General features: G+C 46.1%; 1 protein-coding gene across 14 annotated transcripts in view; it reads left to right on the forward strand.

The window, feature by feature from the left end:
• SOX5 (SRY-box transcription factor 5) overlaps positions 1-15,590 on the forward strand; it is a 281,758-nt gene extending 266,168 nt beyond the window's left edge. For all 14 annotated transcript variants that reach the window (XM_038155101.1, XM_038155100.1, XM_038155099.1 and 11 more), the window contains 4 exons: positions 1,241-1,349; positions 2,216-2,389; positions 8,499-8,715; positions 12,105-15,590. In XM_038155101.1, the coding sequence (XP_038011029.1) occupies positions 1,241-1,349; positions 2,216-2,389; positions 8,499-8,715; positions 12,105-12,408 (804 nt within the window). In that variant the 3' untranslated portion in view covers positions 12,409-15,590. The remainder of the gene's footprint in view (positions 1-1,240; positions 1,350-2,215; positions 2,390-8,498; positions 8,716-12,104) is intronic.
• The last annotated feature ends 3,878 nt before the right edge of the window (positions 15,591-19,468 follow it).

Genomic DNA, 19,468 nt, shown 5'->3' on the forward strand with positions numbered 1-19,468 from the left:
TACATGAATTTGAACCATTCTTTGAATTGCAGATGCAGGGCCATCACTTTGCAGGAAGCATTTCTGTATTCACATTGTTCTCTTTTCTGTTTTCCTATGTAACGCATCCCAGTGACATTATTAGGCTACATGAAACAGTTGCCATGTGGAAACTGAAAGTTTTTTTAGTTTATTGATCTTTTACAGCCAACAGGAGTAGAACAGAGCAAGGAAACAGAAATCTTTTCTTTCAGGAAGAAGCTCAAAAGAATTTTTTTGACTGGATCCACTTCATTATCATGCCACATCATTTCATTTTCTTAGCTTTGCAAAAGGCACAGTGCCTGAGATTTTGAAATGTTAGTATTGCTTCCCTGAAAGATTTATTTTTAAACATATGATTGTCAGGAAGAAAGAGTGCTCATGAGCAGAAGTCATTGGGAAAACAAAAACAGTTGGAAAATGGAACACCTTTGTGTTTGTAAAGTCAAACAATTCGGGGGGAAGCGAGGTGTTTTGAAGAGGACATTGGAATTAATTGCCCCAGCATGTTGTTCTGGCAGGCTCTGGACACTGCTGCAGCCTGACAGATTAATTGGCAGCACACAGCAGCCTGTTGCAATCCAGGGTTCACAGTTAGTTCTGCCCAGATGAGTGATGGACGGGGTGTTAGTAAGGTTGGACAAAACAGTCTGGACAAGAACACAAACTGCTGCCCAAGGATCATGCTAAATTCAGGCTGAACCTTTCCCAAGGCCTGAGTCAGTTTGAACTGTAGGGTGTTTTTTCTTGCCCTATGGGCTGCTTCCTAAAATACTGCCTTTTAAAAAAGAAACAGAGCGAAGCCATCCATGTCTCTGCTCTTGGATTGCAGGCTAGAAATAGAGTGCTACAGTAAATGCATTGCAAAAGAGCATGTGTCACCTAAACTTCAGGCCAGCTTTGCAGTCCCAGGAACACAGAGAGTTGAAGTATTCTTCAGATGTGCAGCCAGTTTCATCATGCCTAGCTAAGCCAATCTTTTCAACACTAGGGAGTTTGCTTATCGCTAGCTAATGAGCAAGTTTTGAAAAGGTCTTTATGGTAGAGTCTGTAACCCTGTCTCTTCCAGGAAAAGTATTGTTATTTATTCTTCAAACATGGCTCAGTAAACTCTTGTGTTATCTAGCTTCCCTGTAAACCTCTTAAATAACGTACAAACTTCGGAGTTGCAATGTTTAATTATTTTCCTGATCCAAATCCTGTCATCCTGCCCATATAGGACAAAACAACACTGGAGACCCTGACTCAGCAGCTGGCAGTAAAGCAAAATGAAGATGGGAAGTTCAGCCACGCAATGATGGATTTCAACATGAGTGGAGATTCTGACGGTCAGTGCAAATGGCTTTTCCTGACTTCCAGGTTTGTGTGTGTGTTTCAACGGGATCTGAGGGAGAATCCAAGTGCTTTGGAGGCCCATGAGGAATATGAGCTGTTAGCAATAAGTGGCTATGAAACAAGGCAGGAGGAAGTGATTCATCGTGGGGTGTTTTAAGTCTGGAGATGATTTTTAACCTTCCCTCTGTCTCAAGATGGGATCAAAAATGCATCTCTGATAATAAAAGGGACTAAAGGAGGCAAATGTATGTGGGGTAAGTGAGATCACACGGGGAAGCCATGAAGTGTAGACCTGCTCCATAAGTGCTGTGTGCTCTGCATCTGTGGAGGCCTCATTGGCTTGATGAAGCGAGCACAATGTTTCTTTGTTTCTCTGCTATTGCATATATTGTTAAGGAGAGGTAAGCACAAAAACAGGCAATTATGTAAATATTCATTTGCTAGTTAGAGAATTGCTTAAGAAGAAATGCCCAGTATTGCCATCTATCACACCCTTTCTGTCATAGAAAAGTAGAAGAAAGGTGATATAATATGACCAGGATTCTCTAAGCAAGAAGGGATGAAAATAAAAAGTAAACCTGCTTGATAAGTGTATTTTTGGTTTATGTAATTAAGCAGTAAAAGATGGCTTAGAAAAGCTGTGCAGCACTTTGTATTTAAAAGCAATCAAAACTTTTTCTCGGCTGTGTGCTGTGTGATGCTGAATTAACGGGATAACTAAACCGGGCCACGCACAATGCGTTAACCATTAACCACTGTGAGTGCCGAGTCGCGGCGCGGGCAGCCCTGGCCTGGCTGCTGCTGGCAGAGGAAGCTGCAGGCTGCAGCGCGAGTGGAACCGTTCTGTGTTGCCTTGCAGGGAGCGCGGGGGTTTCGGAGTCGCGGATCTACCGGGAGTCGCGCGGGCGCGGCAGCAACGAGCCGCACATCAAGCGCCCCATGAACGCCTTCATGGTGTGGGCCAAGGACGAGCGCAGGAAGATCCTGCAGGCCTTCCCTGACATGCACAACTCCAACATCAGCAAGATTCTAGGTAAGAGTGAGCTGCAGAAGATTCTGACCCAGTTTAGCCGAGCGCCTGACAGAACAGAATTGCTTCTGTCTCTCTTGCTCTGTAGTCACTGCACCAGGAACAGCGATTGCAGTTTCCCCTGTGCTGCCCAGCAGTGTGTATTAACCACAGCCTGAAATATTCTGTGTAATTATTGAGATTGTGGTGGCCATTTTGCCCTGCACAGAGGAGAGATGGAGTGGCCTGCAGTTCCCACTATTTCCTTTTTAGACACGGGGGTTACGTTTCTCCTTTTCCAGAGGGCAGTAACATCACCAGACTGCCACAACTTCTCCAATAGGATGGACAGTGGCTTAGCCAGTTCATCTGTCAGTTCCCTCAGGTCCTGCAGATGCATCTCAGCAGGCCCCACAGATATGTGCACCTTCAGGTTCTCAAACCTGATCTTCTCCTACACTCAGTGGTTCTTCATTCTTCCATATATTGAAAGGAATTTTTAAAAACCCTGATTTCCATATTGCCTGCTCTTCACGTCCCAATCAGTATTTGTCATGAGCACCATCTACTGAATCTCATGCCAGATTCTTCCAACTGGTGAGTATTTGATCAGACTCTCAGGACCATGTTCTGTCCAAAGTTACTCCTCTGTGTTGTGCTGGATGATGCAGTGGGTGACTAGTGAGGCTCACTGAGGCCAGTGAATTACTTCTCAGCAGAAAAGTAATATGTCTGTGACCAAATTAGAGAATATTGTATTTTTACCAGTAAAAACAGCTACAGGACCTAAGCATCCCTCAGGCCAGTGGCTAAGCAGGGAAGGTGTTTACCTGTGCTGCAGATCTCACTGGATTTGCAGGCTGCTCAAGAGGTGCAGTGCAGTTCTAATGGCAGCATTAACCAGCTGCAGGGCTGGTAAATATGCCAGGTTTAGGCTGGTCAGAGGTTTGAGGCTTACCTTGAATAGAGTGGTATTATGAAATAGAGTGGTATTAGCAGGGGGCAAGTGGAAACGGATAAATTGGTTGGAGAAGCAAAACGTATTGCCACGGATGGCAGATGTGATGATATTACCCCGTGATTTAAAGGGTGGTAGGAGATGATTAGATTAGTTATGGGAACAGGATTAGAAGGCTAAATTGGTTATGTTGATGGCAGTAGAGCCTTGTACTGGTTAGGAGCGATTATACTGGTCAGAGGTGTACGATGTGATTAGCCGGAGGACAGGGCAGTAATAGTTTTGGTCTGTTTCTAAATTGAGAGTAGACCTGGTTAAACCTGTTTTTAAGTAATCAGCCTCAGAAATCTACAAGATCATTCTGAATGGCCCTTTTCATATAGAAAGTACAAAGAGAGCTTGATGTTTTCCCTCTTAACTGATTGTTTTGGATAACAACCTCCGACAGCACGCTGCTAATTCATTCTGCTTAAAACAGGCGCTTGAGCTGGGCTGACATTTTACGCAGTCTCTGGGGATCCTGGTTGACATTTTAAAGGGCTTCTAAGCATTTTATAATACCCTAAAATCTGGTTTTAATAAGCCATTCTGCTGAAATTGTTAACATAAGGAATCACCTTTTACTATTTGGCGCTAGATCAGGGAGATATGGAGACATCTTTTTCTGATTAGATATACAGTAGTTGGAGTAAAATGTGCAAATTCATTACAGATCCTGTTGAGGTGACAGACAGTATAGCTGACTCCAAACTCTCTGTTTTGCTGCCAGATATGGGGAAAAGCAAGGTCTGAGACAGTGAAAGATGATGTTTCTATTTCTTTACAGCATCACATTTGATTTTTACTTTTTTCATTCGACGTGTGCAATAGAGAGGGATGTCCTGGCATCTTCCTTCTTGACAGAAACATTACAAAGTTCTTCCTTCAGCTGCAAAAGGCCAGGCTTTTGAAGCCAGCAGGGAGCTGTCTGTTAACTGGCACAGGGTGACCAATTAAATCTCACAGTTCAGCCAGGTATTAGGGTGTCCTTATTAGAAAGCCACGATTTTTCCTTCCCATTTTTCCAGCAGCACCGCTACACGTTGAGGTCACAGAGCTTGTTGTCACGCAGAGTAACTTAAATAGAGTTCTCACCAATCCAGGGTCATTTTTATAGTAAAATGAGAGGAGGTGCCCTTCCCAGCACTAGAATTCTCTAGGGATTATGTTTGACACTGTGGTATTATGTTTTGAGCATAAAAATGAGATACACGGATTTGTCACTAAATTCATCTGTGCATACGTTTGTCATCCATCTGTTCATTGCAACTTAAACTTGTGGATAATGGTTTTTTTAGTAAATTGTTAAAAAAGTGCTAAAATGGGACTGGTGGACCCTGTCAGTTTAATAATGCATTGTTTAGATATTTCGGTAAATATTTTAATTAATTTCACTGAGAAACCTACGTAAAGATTTTAGGGAAAAAGGAAGTTCAGTACTAGCTTCAGAAATTCTCTTGGAACGTATACGTGTGTTTATATGAAGGTGTACACATACCTATACATTATGCAAGGGTTTGTCTATGTGAGAATGTTTTCCAAACATAAAATCAGCCTGATTCAGGTACTCAGATTGAAAAATGTCCGTCTAATGCGCTGAAAGTTAGAGAATATTGCAAACAGCTGAAAATTCTTGTCAGAGAAACTTGGCTTAAAATCAGCAGTGAGCAGAGCTCTGAACCTTGCACGTGTGTGCCTGGAGCACAAGTGTCTGGGCAGGGGTGAGGGCATCTCTCTTCTGCCCTGGGCTCAAAGATTTGCCCTCTCCAGACGTGCCCCCAGTCACACACAGCTGTGTGGGCACAGCTCTGACTGCCCGAGCTCAGCTGGGGGGCAGGAGCCGTGCTTGGTGCTGCAAAGCCTTTGAATTTGGTTTTTTTTCCCTAAATACTTCAGCCACCACGTCAGGGAGAGTCGTGCTAGAATCCTGCTTGTGGTGTTGCATGCATCCAGGGAGGGGAGTGGGCTCTGGCTTCACAGTCCAGGAGAAAAGCCCTGCATGCCTGACCCACTCAAAGCTTTCCAACAGGGATGGTGAGCAGGAAGCTCACTCAAGACTGCAAATCTTCCCATAAAAATAAAGGTTTTTCACGTTTCTGCAATCACACCTTGTTTGGGCTTGAGTTTGGCACTGTGCACAGGTGCCCATGCCTGCCTGCGTGTGTTTGTAGACACATAAAAGAATGACAAATAAAGCTATTACAAGCATATTTTGTCCAAATATAAGGTATTTTTAAAAAGTTTCAATATGTTGATTGGTGGTACTCATTCATAGCTTACCCTGTGGGGGGAAATTCCAAGATCAGAGTTACATATCCTTCAGAATTTCAGATGAAGATGGTTCAGATAATTGATTGGATTCTGTAAATTACTAAGAAAATAAATGAAAATGATCAAATGTAAAGAGCAATGGTTTATCTTCAGAAAATGTGCCCTTTTTTAAAGTTTATTTTGACAGCATTGTTTGTTTAATTATGTATGATACTTCAAAACATACTAGTAAATTATATTTAGTATATTTTGTAAAAACAGTGAAGTTGTAGTGAAAGGAGGTATCACTGCAGGAGGCAGCTGTTAAAAATTTGCTAGGAAGAGAGGTGAAACTGCCAGGATTTTTGTTGTATTTAAGTGTGCAGGCTCAGGAAGAAAAAATATAATGAATGAAATTTATGTGTAAATATTGTATGTGTAACTGTATGTACCGATATTATGCATCAAAATTTCTTGTTTTATGGCCCTGATCCTGCCGAGGCTTGTGCTGTTTGCCTGCCTTTCCCCACGACTTCTTGTCACCTGAGGGGGTAGGAGTCTGCCTGCCCAGGTCTGACTGTAGGTTTGCAGCAAGGGAAATGGCACAGCAGAGGGGAAACTGTGCTGGAATAGAGCAGTTTCGTGGTAATTTTGTGAGAGCTGAACTTAATTTCTACCTTTCTGTGCATCTGTCTGTCTCAAAATATGTGAGTCCCTACACTGCAGATCCCTTCACAGCCTATAGAGCAAATGTCAAGACTTGTTTAAGGACAGAGCTGCTGAACTCCTCTGTTCATACGAAGCACCCGATGCAGCATCAGGAGCAGGGGCTGGGCTGTTTCCCCAGGCCGTTAGGACTTCAGCAGGTCTGTGATTGCACAGCTCTGGATTTAGGCTCACCCTTAGGATTTTCTTTGCTGAAACACCAGCGTGTCAGTGCCTACATGCAGAATTTGAAGGCACACCCACATCTGGGCATCTTCCAGAGCTCATCTGCTTCACTCTGAGTTCCAGCCTGTATTTCCCTCTTAGGCAGCATTAGTTGCTGTGCAGTGCTGTGACAGTCACTGTGTCATTCCTCCCCAAGTCCAGGAGGAGAGTCAGTGTCATTTTTCCAGCCACTGTCTTTGCCAGGAAAAGCTGGGAATCGTTTCTGTGCAGGAGCCAAGCTGCCGAGCAGGATGCTGGTCCCAGGGGTGCTGCCCTGTGTGGCACAGAGCCCTGGCACCAGTCCCCAGGCACAGACACTACCTCTGTGTGGCATTGGAGGGGACGTGCAGGAGTTACAGTCTGGGCCCTAGAAGCCATCTAGCCAAGCAGTAATGGTGCTGGGCCTAAGCTAGTAACAATGCCTTCCCATTCCAGGACCAGCTGGGGGATCTCTGCATGCTGTAAACGATGGTTTTGAGTTCAAAGCAGTGTTTGCTGAGAAAGGCATGCCCACTGCCCTCCTCAGGACAAAGACATCAGTGTTTATGCAGTGCTTATCTCTGGATGTGAGGTCAGCTGGTACCAGCTCTTCTCTCTGGAAGTCCAGACTGCAGCATGGCTTAAAGATCCGAAGAGTAATGGGGAAAATGGTGTCAATAATCAGAAGGGGCCTTTCCAGAGGGAATGAAACTGTTTTCTTTCCTGGGGAAAGGATAACTGTGCTCCCTCTACTGCGAGGGGGATAAGACCAGCCTGAGGAGTAGTATGAACTGACCATAAAAAATGAGGAACAAGAGGAAGTCAAGTATGACATATGGCATTATGAACCCATTAAATTGAGAAACTAGTCAAACATTTTTCCAGTGGGAAACTTGACTATTTTCCAATAAAGTTTTCTTTCTAGGCCACAGGTTTCACAGCTTGAACTATTCCTGTTATTTGAAATGTATCTTACCCTGAAGCACTTCTGTATTTAATGGAAAAATAAAATGGGGTAACAGATTCAAGAACTTTTACTTTCTGCTCCCGTGCTATATCCTTTAAGAAATACTAGTTTATAACTTTCAGCAGGCAGTTGAAAACAATTTTGAAGTCTTTGCTGTATCCCTATCTCGAATATCCACGTTAGCAGAGTCAGAAAACAGGGCTGCCAGCAGTGAAGCCCTAGTGCAGCTCCTGGGAGACAAGTGCCAGTAGCCCAGTGCTTTTCCCTTCATGACACAGTCAGTTCTTTACGTTGGGGCTGGCAGGGTTTCCCAGCACTTGGTCTTGGAGTTAAAACCCCACTGACACATATGGGGTAGTTTATAGCTCTAGAGGCATTGCTTCAGGGTCTTTGCAGGCTCCTGTACCTGACTGCAGAGCATTTACAGCCAGTTCCTCTGCTGACCACCAGCCTGGGAGCCAGAAAGACCCAGTGCTTGTCAGGAAGGATTAGCTGTGGACTTGTGCATATCCAGCTCTGATGCCTTGATCCAGCCGTGGGTCACAGACAGCAGCCCATGGAGTGGAGCCTTCCATGAGCAGGAGCTGTGTGTTCACAGGCACGTGGCCAGGGGAAATGGGGGGCCACAGCAGAGCAGACTCTGTGTGCCCATCCTTCCACAATGCCCTGCCTTGTTTCCTGGAACAAAGTGTCAGGGGTTGCCCGTTGTCAGGATCGTGGTTTTGCTGCCCACCTGAAAGGCTTTGTAAGGTAGATAAATTTCAGTAAAATATTGGGTCAGGATTTCCAGTGCCACCTCTCTCTGCATCTTGGCCATACCCAGGAGGTTTATGAGTCAAATACAAACAAGAGCAGAACCCTGTGTAGAAGCTCTGACAGATTCCCAGCCCAAAGCCAAACGGCCTGAGGTGTCTTCTGGGTGACCTACTTGTTTCCCTGCCTTGCAGCGTTTGGGGATGAGTGGCATCTGATCTCTGTTTTTCCTCTTTGTTTCTGTGTTTTGGTGGCAGGATCTCGCTGGAAAGCTATGACAAACCTAGAGAAGCAGCCATACTACGAGGAGCAGGCCCGGCTCAGCAAGCAGCACCTGGAGAAGTACCCAGACTACAAGTACAAGCCCCGGCCGAAGCGCACGTGCCTCGTGGACGGCAAGAAGCTGCGCATCGGCGAGTACAAGGCCATCATGCGCAACCGACGCCAGGAGATGAGGCAGTACTTCAGCGTTGGGTATGGCCCCTTCCCCACGCTCATTCCATCCAAAAAATAACAAAAACCAGGGGGGATTCTTAGTTCTTAACCGCAGCTTACTGGAGAGAGCGTTAGGTGTTGCTAACAGAAAATGAGAGTTGTGCTTCGTAGCAGAGCGTGCCAGGAGGAGGTTGGGCAGTTTTAGGAACCTCACTGCTGGCTCTGTTTCACACTCATCTTAACACCTCAGCCAGCTGTCTCATTTCCACTCTGATCATGAAAAAAAAGGCTTTCAGATTTTCTAATCAAACTTATTTCTAATGAAAGAGGGCTTCTAGTAAAGCCTTTGTAACTATTGCGAGGCCTCAGAGAGAGTATCTGAAGGAATCTGTGGTAGTGCCTCTGGGTCCAAAAGCCAAAAAAAGAAGTTTGCATTCAGTAGGATCTGTGGCAAGTGGTCTGCAAAAGGACTGCTGAGCACACTGAACTTGAGCTGGGCTATGGACGTGGCTCAGTTGATTGATGCCAAGCTGTATTCCCATCATGTCTGCGTTGTTCATTTGTCCTTCCAGGGAGTTAAATGCTTTCTGATGAGCAGAAATTTTAAGACCAGTTCTGATAAACAGCTAATAGATCAGTTTGATATGATTAGAATGAAATATGCCAAGAAGACTAGCATATATTTTCCTTCTGCAGATATTCCTTGGTATTGGTTACAGCAGATCAAAAAGAATCCGAAGTAATCAAATATTCCACAATATTTCTGTACTCACATGAGAAAATTAAAAGCCACACAGGAATCCTACAAAAAAAAAAATCAAAACCAGCAACAAGAGCAACCCTCTGAAATAATGGAATTTTTGTTCTGTTTCATCTGAGTTTGGAATCCTTTTGGTATTAACTGGGTTGCACATCTCTTCAGTTAATGGCTGGAAGCAGCAATAAAGGAGAGAGCATCTATCCAGTGGCTGTTAAGTGTCAGCAGACTGTGTTTTAAACAGCTACAGTGTGCATTGTTAGAATAAGCCGCTCAGCAGAGAAATTTGAGCTGCTTAACCCTGTGGTGCTGGCAGGTCCAGTGATCCCAGTGGTAAGCACTGAAACAAACACGGGGAAGTCAGCCAACATTTGGCATCAAGAGATTAAAAAAGAGGAGGGGGCCTTATGGAAAAAGAATAGGTGGCAACAGAGCCCCCAAAACGCCGCTTATCTGGTTAACATGCATGCCTCATCAGGGGGAAAAAATTAACCTTGTAGCATTCTGCCTGCAGAAATTCAGCTTTCCAAACAGGGCTGACATTGAATTCGAGACATTTCTGGAGGTAATTTGCCCTGGGGCAGAAGCCAGGGTGAGATCTTTCTGGAAGCAGCTGACAGAGTGGCCCGTGGCTGCAGGCACCAGGCACAGCGCTGCACTGCATTCCTGGTTTAGGTTCCCCATCTGTTGCACCCACCAGTACAGGTCATTTAGGGCTGAATCCCAACGACCAGCCCAGCTCCTGCCTGGGCACCACAGGAAGTGCTTGGTTGAACAGGAGCTGTGGCTGTGCTGGAGGCATCCCAGTGGGATGGATTGGGAATTTTTTAATGTTCCCCATTTCAGTGTCCTCATCTTCCGTGGTAGCGTGTCAGGCATGGCCTGCTGAGAGCCCTAATACTGTAGTATCTGAGGACTGCTGCAAGATCCTCTAGGCTGGACATCCCACAGAGGTGGAAAAATACTATTCTTCAATTATTTACTATTTGAAAAGCACTCTGAAAAGCACCATTTAAGTGCAAAGTGTTCCTATTGTTAAATATTAAAACCAATTTAAGTGTGCTGAATCTTGTTGCAGAGGTGCTGACTCCAGAAAACAAAAGCCTTCCTCCTGAATTAAGAATAAAATGCAAATTAGATCTGCTCCCTTCTTTAAGAGCTGTATCTTCAGCTGAGACGACTTGGGTTGTTTCAGAAACGTGGAAACAGGGGCTCTGTGGAGGGAGGCCTTGCTTGGATGGCAGGCAGGAAGTATCTGAAAATGCAGCAAGCAATTCCAAACAAGTGTAAAGCTGCTTGGCAGAGGAGAGTCTTTCAGGATCACTGTACTGTGTGAGGCTTACTGTGCAGCCAGGGCACAGGCAGGCAGGGGAACAGGGAAGGGTTTCATTCTTCATTAAGAGTGTTCATCTCGAGAGACTCTGCCCTGTCTCCTGTGGCAAGGCTTTTCAGTGCAGATGGACACACCGCTGATGACATTACAATGTGCAGCGTGTACTGAACAGAATTACTGCAATGGAATTACTTCATGCAGGAAGGCAACAAAAGCAGCATGAATTTTAAACCTCTGGGCTTGTCTGGGCTCCGAAGCTTCTCAGGGAAACAAACACTGGTATAACACAGCTAGTGTTCTTGGTGCAAAGGGAATTTCTGTGGCCTGGAATAATTCTCCTTTCATTCCTGCAGACAGGTTTCCAAGGCTTAGATCCTGTGTAAAGGCATCCTGTAGGAAATTTTCTCACATGCTCATGTTGTTTCCTTGCTTTTTATTTATTTTTCAATAATGCCCGCTTCTGTTTTTAAGTCTGCCTTTTTCCAATTTTACCCACCTTCCTTCAGAGAATCTGCTTTTCACCAGGGCTGCTCCCAGTGGAAGCTCTCACCTTCCAGTGGGAGGCCTCTAGTGACCCATCCTGCAAACTCATCTTGTTTCCAGAAAGCCCACTGTTCCTCTCCCTGGTAATGAGCAGGTCCCTGAAGGAATGTGGAGTAAGCATTGTTTCTGCTTTCTCCTCCTCATCCAGAGGCATTTTCCTGCAGTGCCTTCCCATTCCTGTGCACTCTGCCTAGACCTTGCTGCCTCTCTCCTGCTGGCAGTTCATGTCTGGTTACTGTGACTCTAATGTCCAGCCCTGACAGCAGGCTGGATTTTTTCAAAGGAAGCTTTTCAAAATACACAGGTTTTAAGTTGGACCACAGCTGGCAAGCGTGTTTATTTTTGGGTGGCACCAAGCTGATGCAGAAGTTTCCCCCACAAGCAGGCGAGCTGAAGCTGTGTAGCTCAGGTACAGCTAGAGATGCTCACAGAGGTGGGGTTTTCTTACCCGTGGAGTTGATTGGGGTTGGTTTGTGGAGCTCAGGTGCAGATGCTCACAGAGGTGGAGTTGATTGGGGTTGGTTCGTGGAGCTCAGGTGCAGATGCTCACAGAGGTGGGGTTTTCTTACCAGTGGAGTTGATTGGGGTTGGTTTGTGGAGCTCAGCCACAGATGCTCACAGAGGTGGGGTTTTCTTACCCGTGGAGTTGATTGGGGTTGGTTTGTGGAGCACGGCTCGGGGAGTTTCGAGTGCTGGTGCAGGAACCCCCGTGCGTGCCCGAGAGTACCCATCTGCTGCTGAGCTCTCCCTCCTGGTGCTGCGCGCCGCTTTCCAACGCTCTCCTCTCTCTGGCAGGCAACAGGCGCAGCTGCCGCTGGCCACGGCGGGCGTGGTGTACCCGGGAGCCATCGCCATGGCGGGCATGCCCTCGCCGCACCTGCCCTCGGAGCACTCGAGCGTGTCCAGCAGCCCCGAGCCCGGCCTGCCCGTCATCCAGAGCGCCTACGGGCCCAAGGGCGACGAGCCCCACGTCAAGGAGGAGCTGCAGCCCGACGAGGCCAACGGCGACGTCTACGACGACTACGACGAGGAGGAGGAGGACCCCGATGCAGACTATGGCAGTGACAGTGAAAACCACATGGCGGGCCAGGCCAACTGATGGGGCCGCGGCGCGCCCCGCGGGACTCCAAGGAGGAAAGGAAAGCAAATCAATAAATAAAGCCCCGTCTGGTTTATCCTTGCCAGTGGCCAAGCACATTAACTTTCTCATACACTGACTGTTACTTTAACTGTTAGTCTTAACTAGTTGGGACATCAGCTGACTAATAGACATCAGCCTGCATCAGAAGGAAAAAGGCTCAGAAGAAAGGAAACAAAGACAACGACAACAACAACAGAATGATATAAGCTATGGGTAAAATAATGCCAGTAATTCAGCTGCTATACCCAAGCACTGAAGTCTTACCCGTTGACCTTTTATTATTATTATTTTTTTTTCAAATAAACTTTATGGCTGTTTGTTCTACAATGTTCTAGAAATTCTCACTCAGGTACACAGTGCCAACAAGTGGCTTGTGAATGTGTTTTGTTGTTTTGTGCTACAGTTTAAAGAGAAATAATTTTTTTTTTTTTTGGTAATGCACCTGACAGGAAAAAAAAAGATAAAATTCCTTTTAACCCCCTCTGTCTCCTCCTCCTCCTCTTCTTCCTCTTCCTCTTCCTCCTCCTCCCTGTCAAATCTGGGTCAGAAGTGTGTGTGTGTGCGTGCCTGTGCGCGTGGCTGGCAAGGAAGGAAGTGGGGAGTTTTTCTGTTAACCCCAACAAGCATTTCCTTTCAAGAGAGGACTTCTCTTCATCAGTTGCACACCATACTGAGTCTTTGAGCAAGTGCCAAATTTGTACTAAAGCGCTGAACTAGTCCAATTTGCTTTTTTTAGGTTGGTCTCTTCTCCTTTTGTTTTTCTTCGGCTTTTCATTTGCTTCTTGCTCTGTCTCAAGTTAGGACAGTGTTATATCTTAGACAATCCCTTGAAGAACCTGATATACCAGCAGCTGGTGAGATTAGACATATATTTTTGCTTTTGCTTTTGCTTTTTAAAGGAAACTGTAGGTGCTGTTCTCAGGTGAAAAAAAAAAAAAGAGAGAGAGAGACATAAGAAATTTAGAGAAAAAATATTTTATGGTCTTGGATTTTCATGTGTGCGTGTTTATGGTACTAATAAGAATAATCTTGGACTATCATGAGCAAAAAGCATGTTCCAGAATGAAGTCCTGCACCCTCCAAGTGACTTGGTCTGTAAGAAACCTTTACTTTTGGTTTGCACTTCAAGTGGCAGCATAAACAACATAAAAGGCTTGTCCAAAATGTGGTTTGTTCTGCACAGGACACAGCAATGGAAATGTTACCAAGTGCTGAGCGTAATTAAGTTACCACCAACCGGGCCCAGTTCTGATGAACTCGTCCCTTCAGGGTGGCTGAGTACTGATTTCTGATTCAAAAGGCAATTTTTTTTTTTCACTGACTTCTTTTTCTCCTGCGCACTGGCAGAAATTCTTCTTTTATCAGTGGGATGTTTGTGTGGGAAGGCAGGCTGATAGCTGTGAGGAGATTCCTGTATTCCACGTGGGGTTACGAGAGCTCAGACCAGTGCAGCGCTGAGTTTCCCTTGCTGCTCTCTCGCAGCTGAAGAACCATTCTCCTTGCTAAACTGTTTGCAGCCCTGCTGCAGAGCACTGCCTTGCTTGGGCAGCTCTGCCTGCCCCGGGCAGCCGCAGCGTGAGGAAGGTGTCTGGGGGCTGCTCTGTGCCCTGCAAAGGAAGGTCTTGGCATCGCGCTGAGGCAAAACCCTTCCTCTGAACTGTTTCTTCAGCTGAGGAAGCCAACTTCGTGTTGCTTCCTGGTACATTCCTGCTCCCAGAGGGAGCTGCACTGCTGCCGTTATCAGCTCTGACTTGTACAGCTGGCCCCACACACCTTAGTGGCAGCGAGACCCCGGCCCAAGCACGCCCCAGAGCCCTGCTCAGCGCTGGCTGGCAGCCCTGGTTTGCAGGCAGTCCCTCCATCAGGCAGATTCGACCCTTGGTGCCGGTGCAGGACGATGAACAGGACAGGTAGGAGGGGGGGAATGCCTTTCTTTGCCTCTTGAAATCCCACTTGAAGTGGAACTTGACCTCTGCAGACCTCGTGCAAAGCAAAAAGCAAATGCATTGGACACTTAGGACAATACTCCCGTGTTTGGGCATGTGACAGTTCTACCCTGCTACATCTCTTTTCTTTTTTCTGTTTTCCCCGTTTTGATTTCCACCTCTGCTTTGGAAACTTCTTTTCTGTTTTCTCTCTCTCAGAAGATTTGCTCTGAAATCATGCTTGGAGTAGCTGATCATATCCTCCATGTCAGAGAGGGTTCTTTTTTGTTTGTATTTTATGACTGTGTTGGGTTTTTTTCTTCAGTTGAACTGCCTCTTCTTGCTAGTGTTGAATGGTAATTATAATAATAATAATAATGGTCAGCTGTTCCCAGATTAGTAAATTATGTATAATTTATTTACACCCCCCCCTTTTTTAACTTTATTTTATTCTGTTCTAATTTGGCAGTGCAGCAAATGAAGCTGTTAGGCTATTTAAAATGGATACCCCTCCCCACCTTACCTTTTTATATATATATAAATATATATATATATACATATGAAAACAAATCGCTTCTTCTTCTGCTCACACCATTTCTCTTTCTTTTATTTTAATTTTGGCCCCAGCCATGTCAACTTCTGATGTTTATTATGATGGAGTGAATTAATGGGAGTGTTGTTTTCAATCTTAATTAACTTCTGCTCTCTCATCACTCATTTTAGTTATTTAATTACACCAGTCATCTAGAGCCAATTTTTTTGAAGCACTCTGTTTGGATAAGAAGGAAAAAAAAATAGACAATTGTTTTTATATCATTATTATGTACAATGTGAAAACAGATATTTGCTCCTTTTTATTTTATTTTTTTTAAACTTTTAAATTTGTTCCCTGTCTTTGTGAACAAATTACTTCTGACTCTTGTGGGTTCGCCTCACATTTGCTGGATGCTTGGTTTCCACCGCAGTCGAGACTCTCTGGTTTAATTGTGTCACTTTGGGCCACCAGGATACTTTGTTTTAGCTCCAGGTAGGTGCCACGCCGCCAGGTAGGAGCGAGCCTTGGGCTGGCAGGGCTCCGTGGGAAGGGGCCCTTGGGCTCCAGTGGGACCAGGCTCCAGCCCGGAATTCCCTGGGAGAGGCTGCTGGGGGCAGCCGGGGGCACCAGGGATGGGCAGTGCCTGCTGTCCCTGGGCTCCAGGGATGGGCAGTGCCTGCTGTCCCTGGGCTCCAGGGATGGGCAGTGCCAGCTGTGCCCATCCTGCTGTCCCCATCCTGGTGTCCCCAGCCTGTGTCCATGGGCTCCAGGGGTGGGACAGTGCCTGCTGTGCCCAGCCTGGTGTCCCTGGGCACAGTGGGGCAGTGCCAGCTGTGCCCAGCCTGTGTCCATGGGCTCCAGGGATGGGCAGTGCCAGCTGTGCCCATCCTGCTGTCCCCAGCCTGTGTCCATGGGCACCAGGGGTGACGCAGTGCCTGGTGTCCCCAGCCTGGTGTCCCTGGGCTCCAGGGATGGCCAGTGCCTGCTGTGCCCATCCTGCTGTCCCCAGCCTGGTGTCCCCAGCCTGGTGTCCCTGGGCACTGGGGATGGGCAGTGCCTGCTGTCCCCAGCCCGCTGTCCCTGGCACAGTGGGGTCACTCAAAGCCCTCCCCGGAGCCCCCAGCTGTCCCCCCTGCCCCAGCCAGGGCTGGCTGTGCTCTGTGCACGTTCCCTTGGAGAGGCTGTGTCCTCCCCTGGGGCTGTGGGAACGGGCTGCTGTAGCAGACTGCCCCCCCTCCTCCACCTTTGCCATGCAGAAATCTTAAAAAGGAAAAAAATAATAAACAGAGGCCAAAAGATGAAGACGTAATTTTGTTAAAAATGGCTCTGGGGTTCCAAACCAGCAAAATGCTTAGTGCCCATGCTGATGTTTTCTTAGGTCCAAGGATGAGCACCCACAAATCCTTCAGCAGCAGAAGACCAGATTTGAAAATAGGGTACTGTTTGTCCCTCTTGAATTTTCTGGGGAAAAAAAAAAACTAAAAAACAAAAAATCAAAATATGCATTTATAAAAATAATCTTCTTTCCTTGTTTCTTTTTTTTCCCCCTGGGCTCTGTGCCCTGGAGCACGTAGGAAAACCAGGTTAGAAGAGATAGGGTTTGTTAACCTCGCAGCTCACCGGGGCCCTGCTGCCAGGGTGGGCTCTGTTCCCCTCTTCCCTGGGAAGCTGGCGAGGCAGGAGGTCCTGGGGAGCTGCCCGGGGGTGGAAGGCCAGCTCCTCCTCAGTGGGGGCAGCCACCAGCACCCTGGGAGCTTGAGAAAGAGCAGCTCCAGCAGTGGGGAAAAGGGGGAAAGAAAGGGAAAAAACTGAGGCACTTGCTTCTAAGCTCAATTAAATAACACAGAGTATATCCTTTTTTCCATTTATTCATGCCTTATATTAGTAAAATAGGATTTTTAAGTGCATTTAACATCTTTATCTAACCGTTCCGCTATATTAATCAGGCCCCCAGAAAAGAACACTAGCTATTATTATAGCATTTAATTAGTTTTGTAACCAAATCCTCTTATTATGAATGCATATGGAAGAAATTCTTTCTTCGAAGACATTATTTCAAAGATTTGGTTACTGCAGTAGACTGTCTTTAATTAAATCATTTTTTAGAAAGTAAATTGTCTTTAACCTTTTTACAGCACATTTTCAGAGCTTTTTCTTTTTAATCCAAAGAGATGAGCTGTTATTGTCCCCGAAGAAGCCTCTGACATCACATTTGTAACATCAGAAATAATTCTACTCCGTGGAAATGTAGGTCTTCCTGAGCAAGAATTCATCTGCTGCGAGGAGAGGCAGCTGTGTGCCATCAGGGCACGACGTGTGGCATAGGAAGTTTCTTTGTCTGACCACTTCTCGGTAGAACCGTCCCTTCCATTTTGCAAATAACTGTGTAATTCACTAGATGTGGATTCAAGTGTATCCTCAATTCACAGGGCATGGGCTGTCTGTTTAGCTTGGTTTATATTTACATTTTTTCGACTTTATCTTAACTTGTCAGTTTCCCAGATTGAAGAACGTGTCAAGTTCGTTTTTTCTACTGACTGATTTCTCTACTCCCCAGTGTTTTTTGTCACTGGTTTGCTGAAACAGTATTTATATAGCTCCATTGGCTCTAAAGCTCTTACTCCTTCTAACGTTTTGGATTTTACAAGTGAAATGAAAATAGAAAAGAAATAGAGACAATCAAATGCCTGGAGCTTAAAACAAAGTATGTGCAACCTACCATCTCACTTGAAATTTAATAAAAGAAATAATTATGTAAATATAACATAGAGTTATAGATTTATATTTTGTTCATAACACATAGTGTAATATAAGTTGTATATTTTCATGTTTTGGTTTTATGTTATCATTCATGCCACAATAAATGAAAAAAACCAGGAGTTGATGTACTCTTTAAAAAAAACACGATGTGGATCGCCACCATCCTGGGTTTTTGGTTTTGGGTTTTGGGTTTTTTGTTTCTTTTGCATTCCCCTTTTTCAGTATTACTGCCCTGCAAGGCACCAATAAAACAGCAAATGTGTTCTTTACCTACCCTGTGGTCTGTCCCACTTCTTACAGCAAGGGCGTGCTGGCCAACCTGCCTGCCGAGAGAGCAGAGCAGCTGGGCTCCGGCGGCAGAAAATGAGGTTTACACTCGGCCTGCTCCAGGGTTCAGGAATCTCTCAAACCACGGGCCAGAGCGGCCAGCCCAGCTCTCAGACCCTGGTGCTAGAGCAGCGGGAGGAGCTGCTCCTGAGCGGAGCGGCCAGGGCAGCTCGATGGGCAGGGGCAGAGGTTTGGCCGTGCCCCCTGCCCAGGCTGGGGTCTCCCTGAGCCTGCTGTGCTCAGGGAATACCCAATTATAAACACCAGTGACACCGAGCTGGGGAAAAAATAGCTCTGCTCAGAGCTAGTCAAAATGTCCCAACATGCTGCCTAAACAGTTCATGGAGTTTTGACAGCAGCATATGGCACCAAGTGGGATGAAATGAATTTGTACCTGGTTTTGACAGTAAGTTATTCTGATGGGTGCTTACTCTCAAGTGCCTACGGCTTGACAGATGCCACTCTGTGGTTCCAGATTTCCTGAAGGGAAAAGGCAATATTTGGGGAAGCAGGAGGTAGCTGGTGGAGATCCTGTGAACCCGTCCCCACCGCTTTGGTTTGCCAGGCTGTGCTCTGTGCTCCTCCTGGGAGTGAGGTGGCACCTGGAACTTCCCCACACCAAGCAGAGACCTGCTCTGGCAGCTCCCCGATGCAGCCAAGAGCACCTGCAGAGCGCCTGGCCAGTGGGGTGGAAACGGGCTCGAGAGGAGCCGTGCGAGGGAGGCTCAGGCCAGCAAAGGTCAGAATGGTTTCACTCCTCAGAATCCCTTTTTCTGGCACTGGCAGTGGCGTGAGGAAGGGAGCCCCTCTCTGGTGCCATGGCACACACTGCCCGCCTGGATCAGCAGGTGAGCTCTTCCCACCACCCTACACAGAGGTGGAGTGACTCAGAACTTTTCTCTTTTTTCTTTCTTTTTTTTTTTTCCTTTTTTGTTTTCCTTTTTGGTGGGGCTGGCACCTGACAGAAGCAACAGTGTTCCCTAAACCCGTGGTGGAAAAATGTCAAGGAGAACCTGAGACAATCTAAGCTGAAGATACATCTAAACCGCAATATGTCTGGATAAGGCTGGGCTTTGCAAAACCAGGAATGACAACTAGTTAAACCCTAAGTATGCAGCTGAAGTGAGAAAAGTTTCTAGTGTCCTTAAGTGATACTGCCCAGCCTTGGGAGCGGTACAAGTTCTCTCCCTAGACAAGTTGTGAGGGGGTTTTGCTTGTTGGGTTTTTTTTTTTTAATTTTTTTTTCAAAAACTTCTAAACCATTCCAGCAATTGCCTGTAGCAGGAAGGAAGAAAATGAGGATAATTATGACATTAGACTATTTTAAAAAGAAAGACGTGTGACAATTAGCGCATTCCTCCCAAGAAGGGAACAAGCAGGCTCTGTGTGTGTAGGAGAGTGAAAAGACCCCCCGCAGGAGGCAGGAAAGGTTATGGGAAGCGTATGTGCCTCACGAGGAGCTCAGCACTGG

Source organism: Motacilla alba, chromosome 1A (genome assembly GCF_015832195.1).
Source record: "Motacilla alba alba isolate MOTALB_02 chromosome 1A, Motacilla_alba_V1.0_pri, whole genome shotgun sequence".
NCBI lineage: Eukaryota > Metazoa > Chordata > Aves > Passeriformes > Motacillidae > Motacilla > Motacilla alba.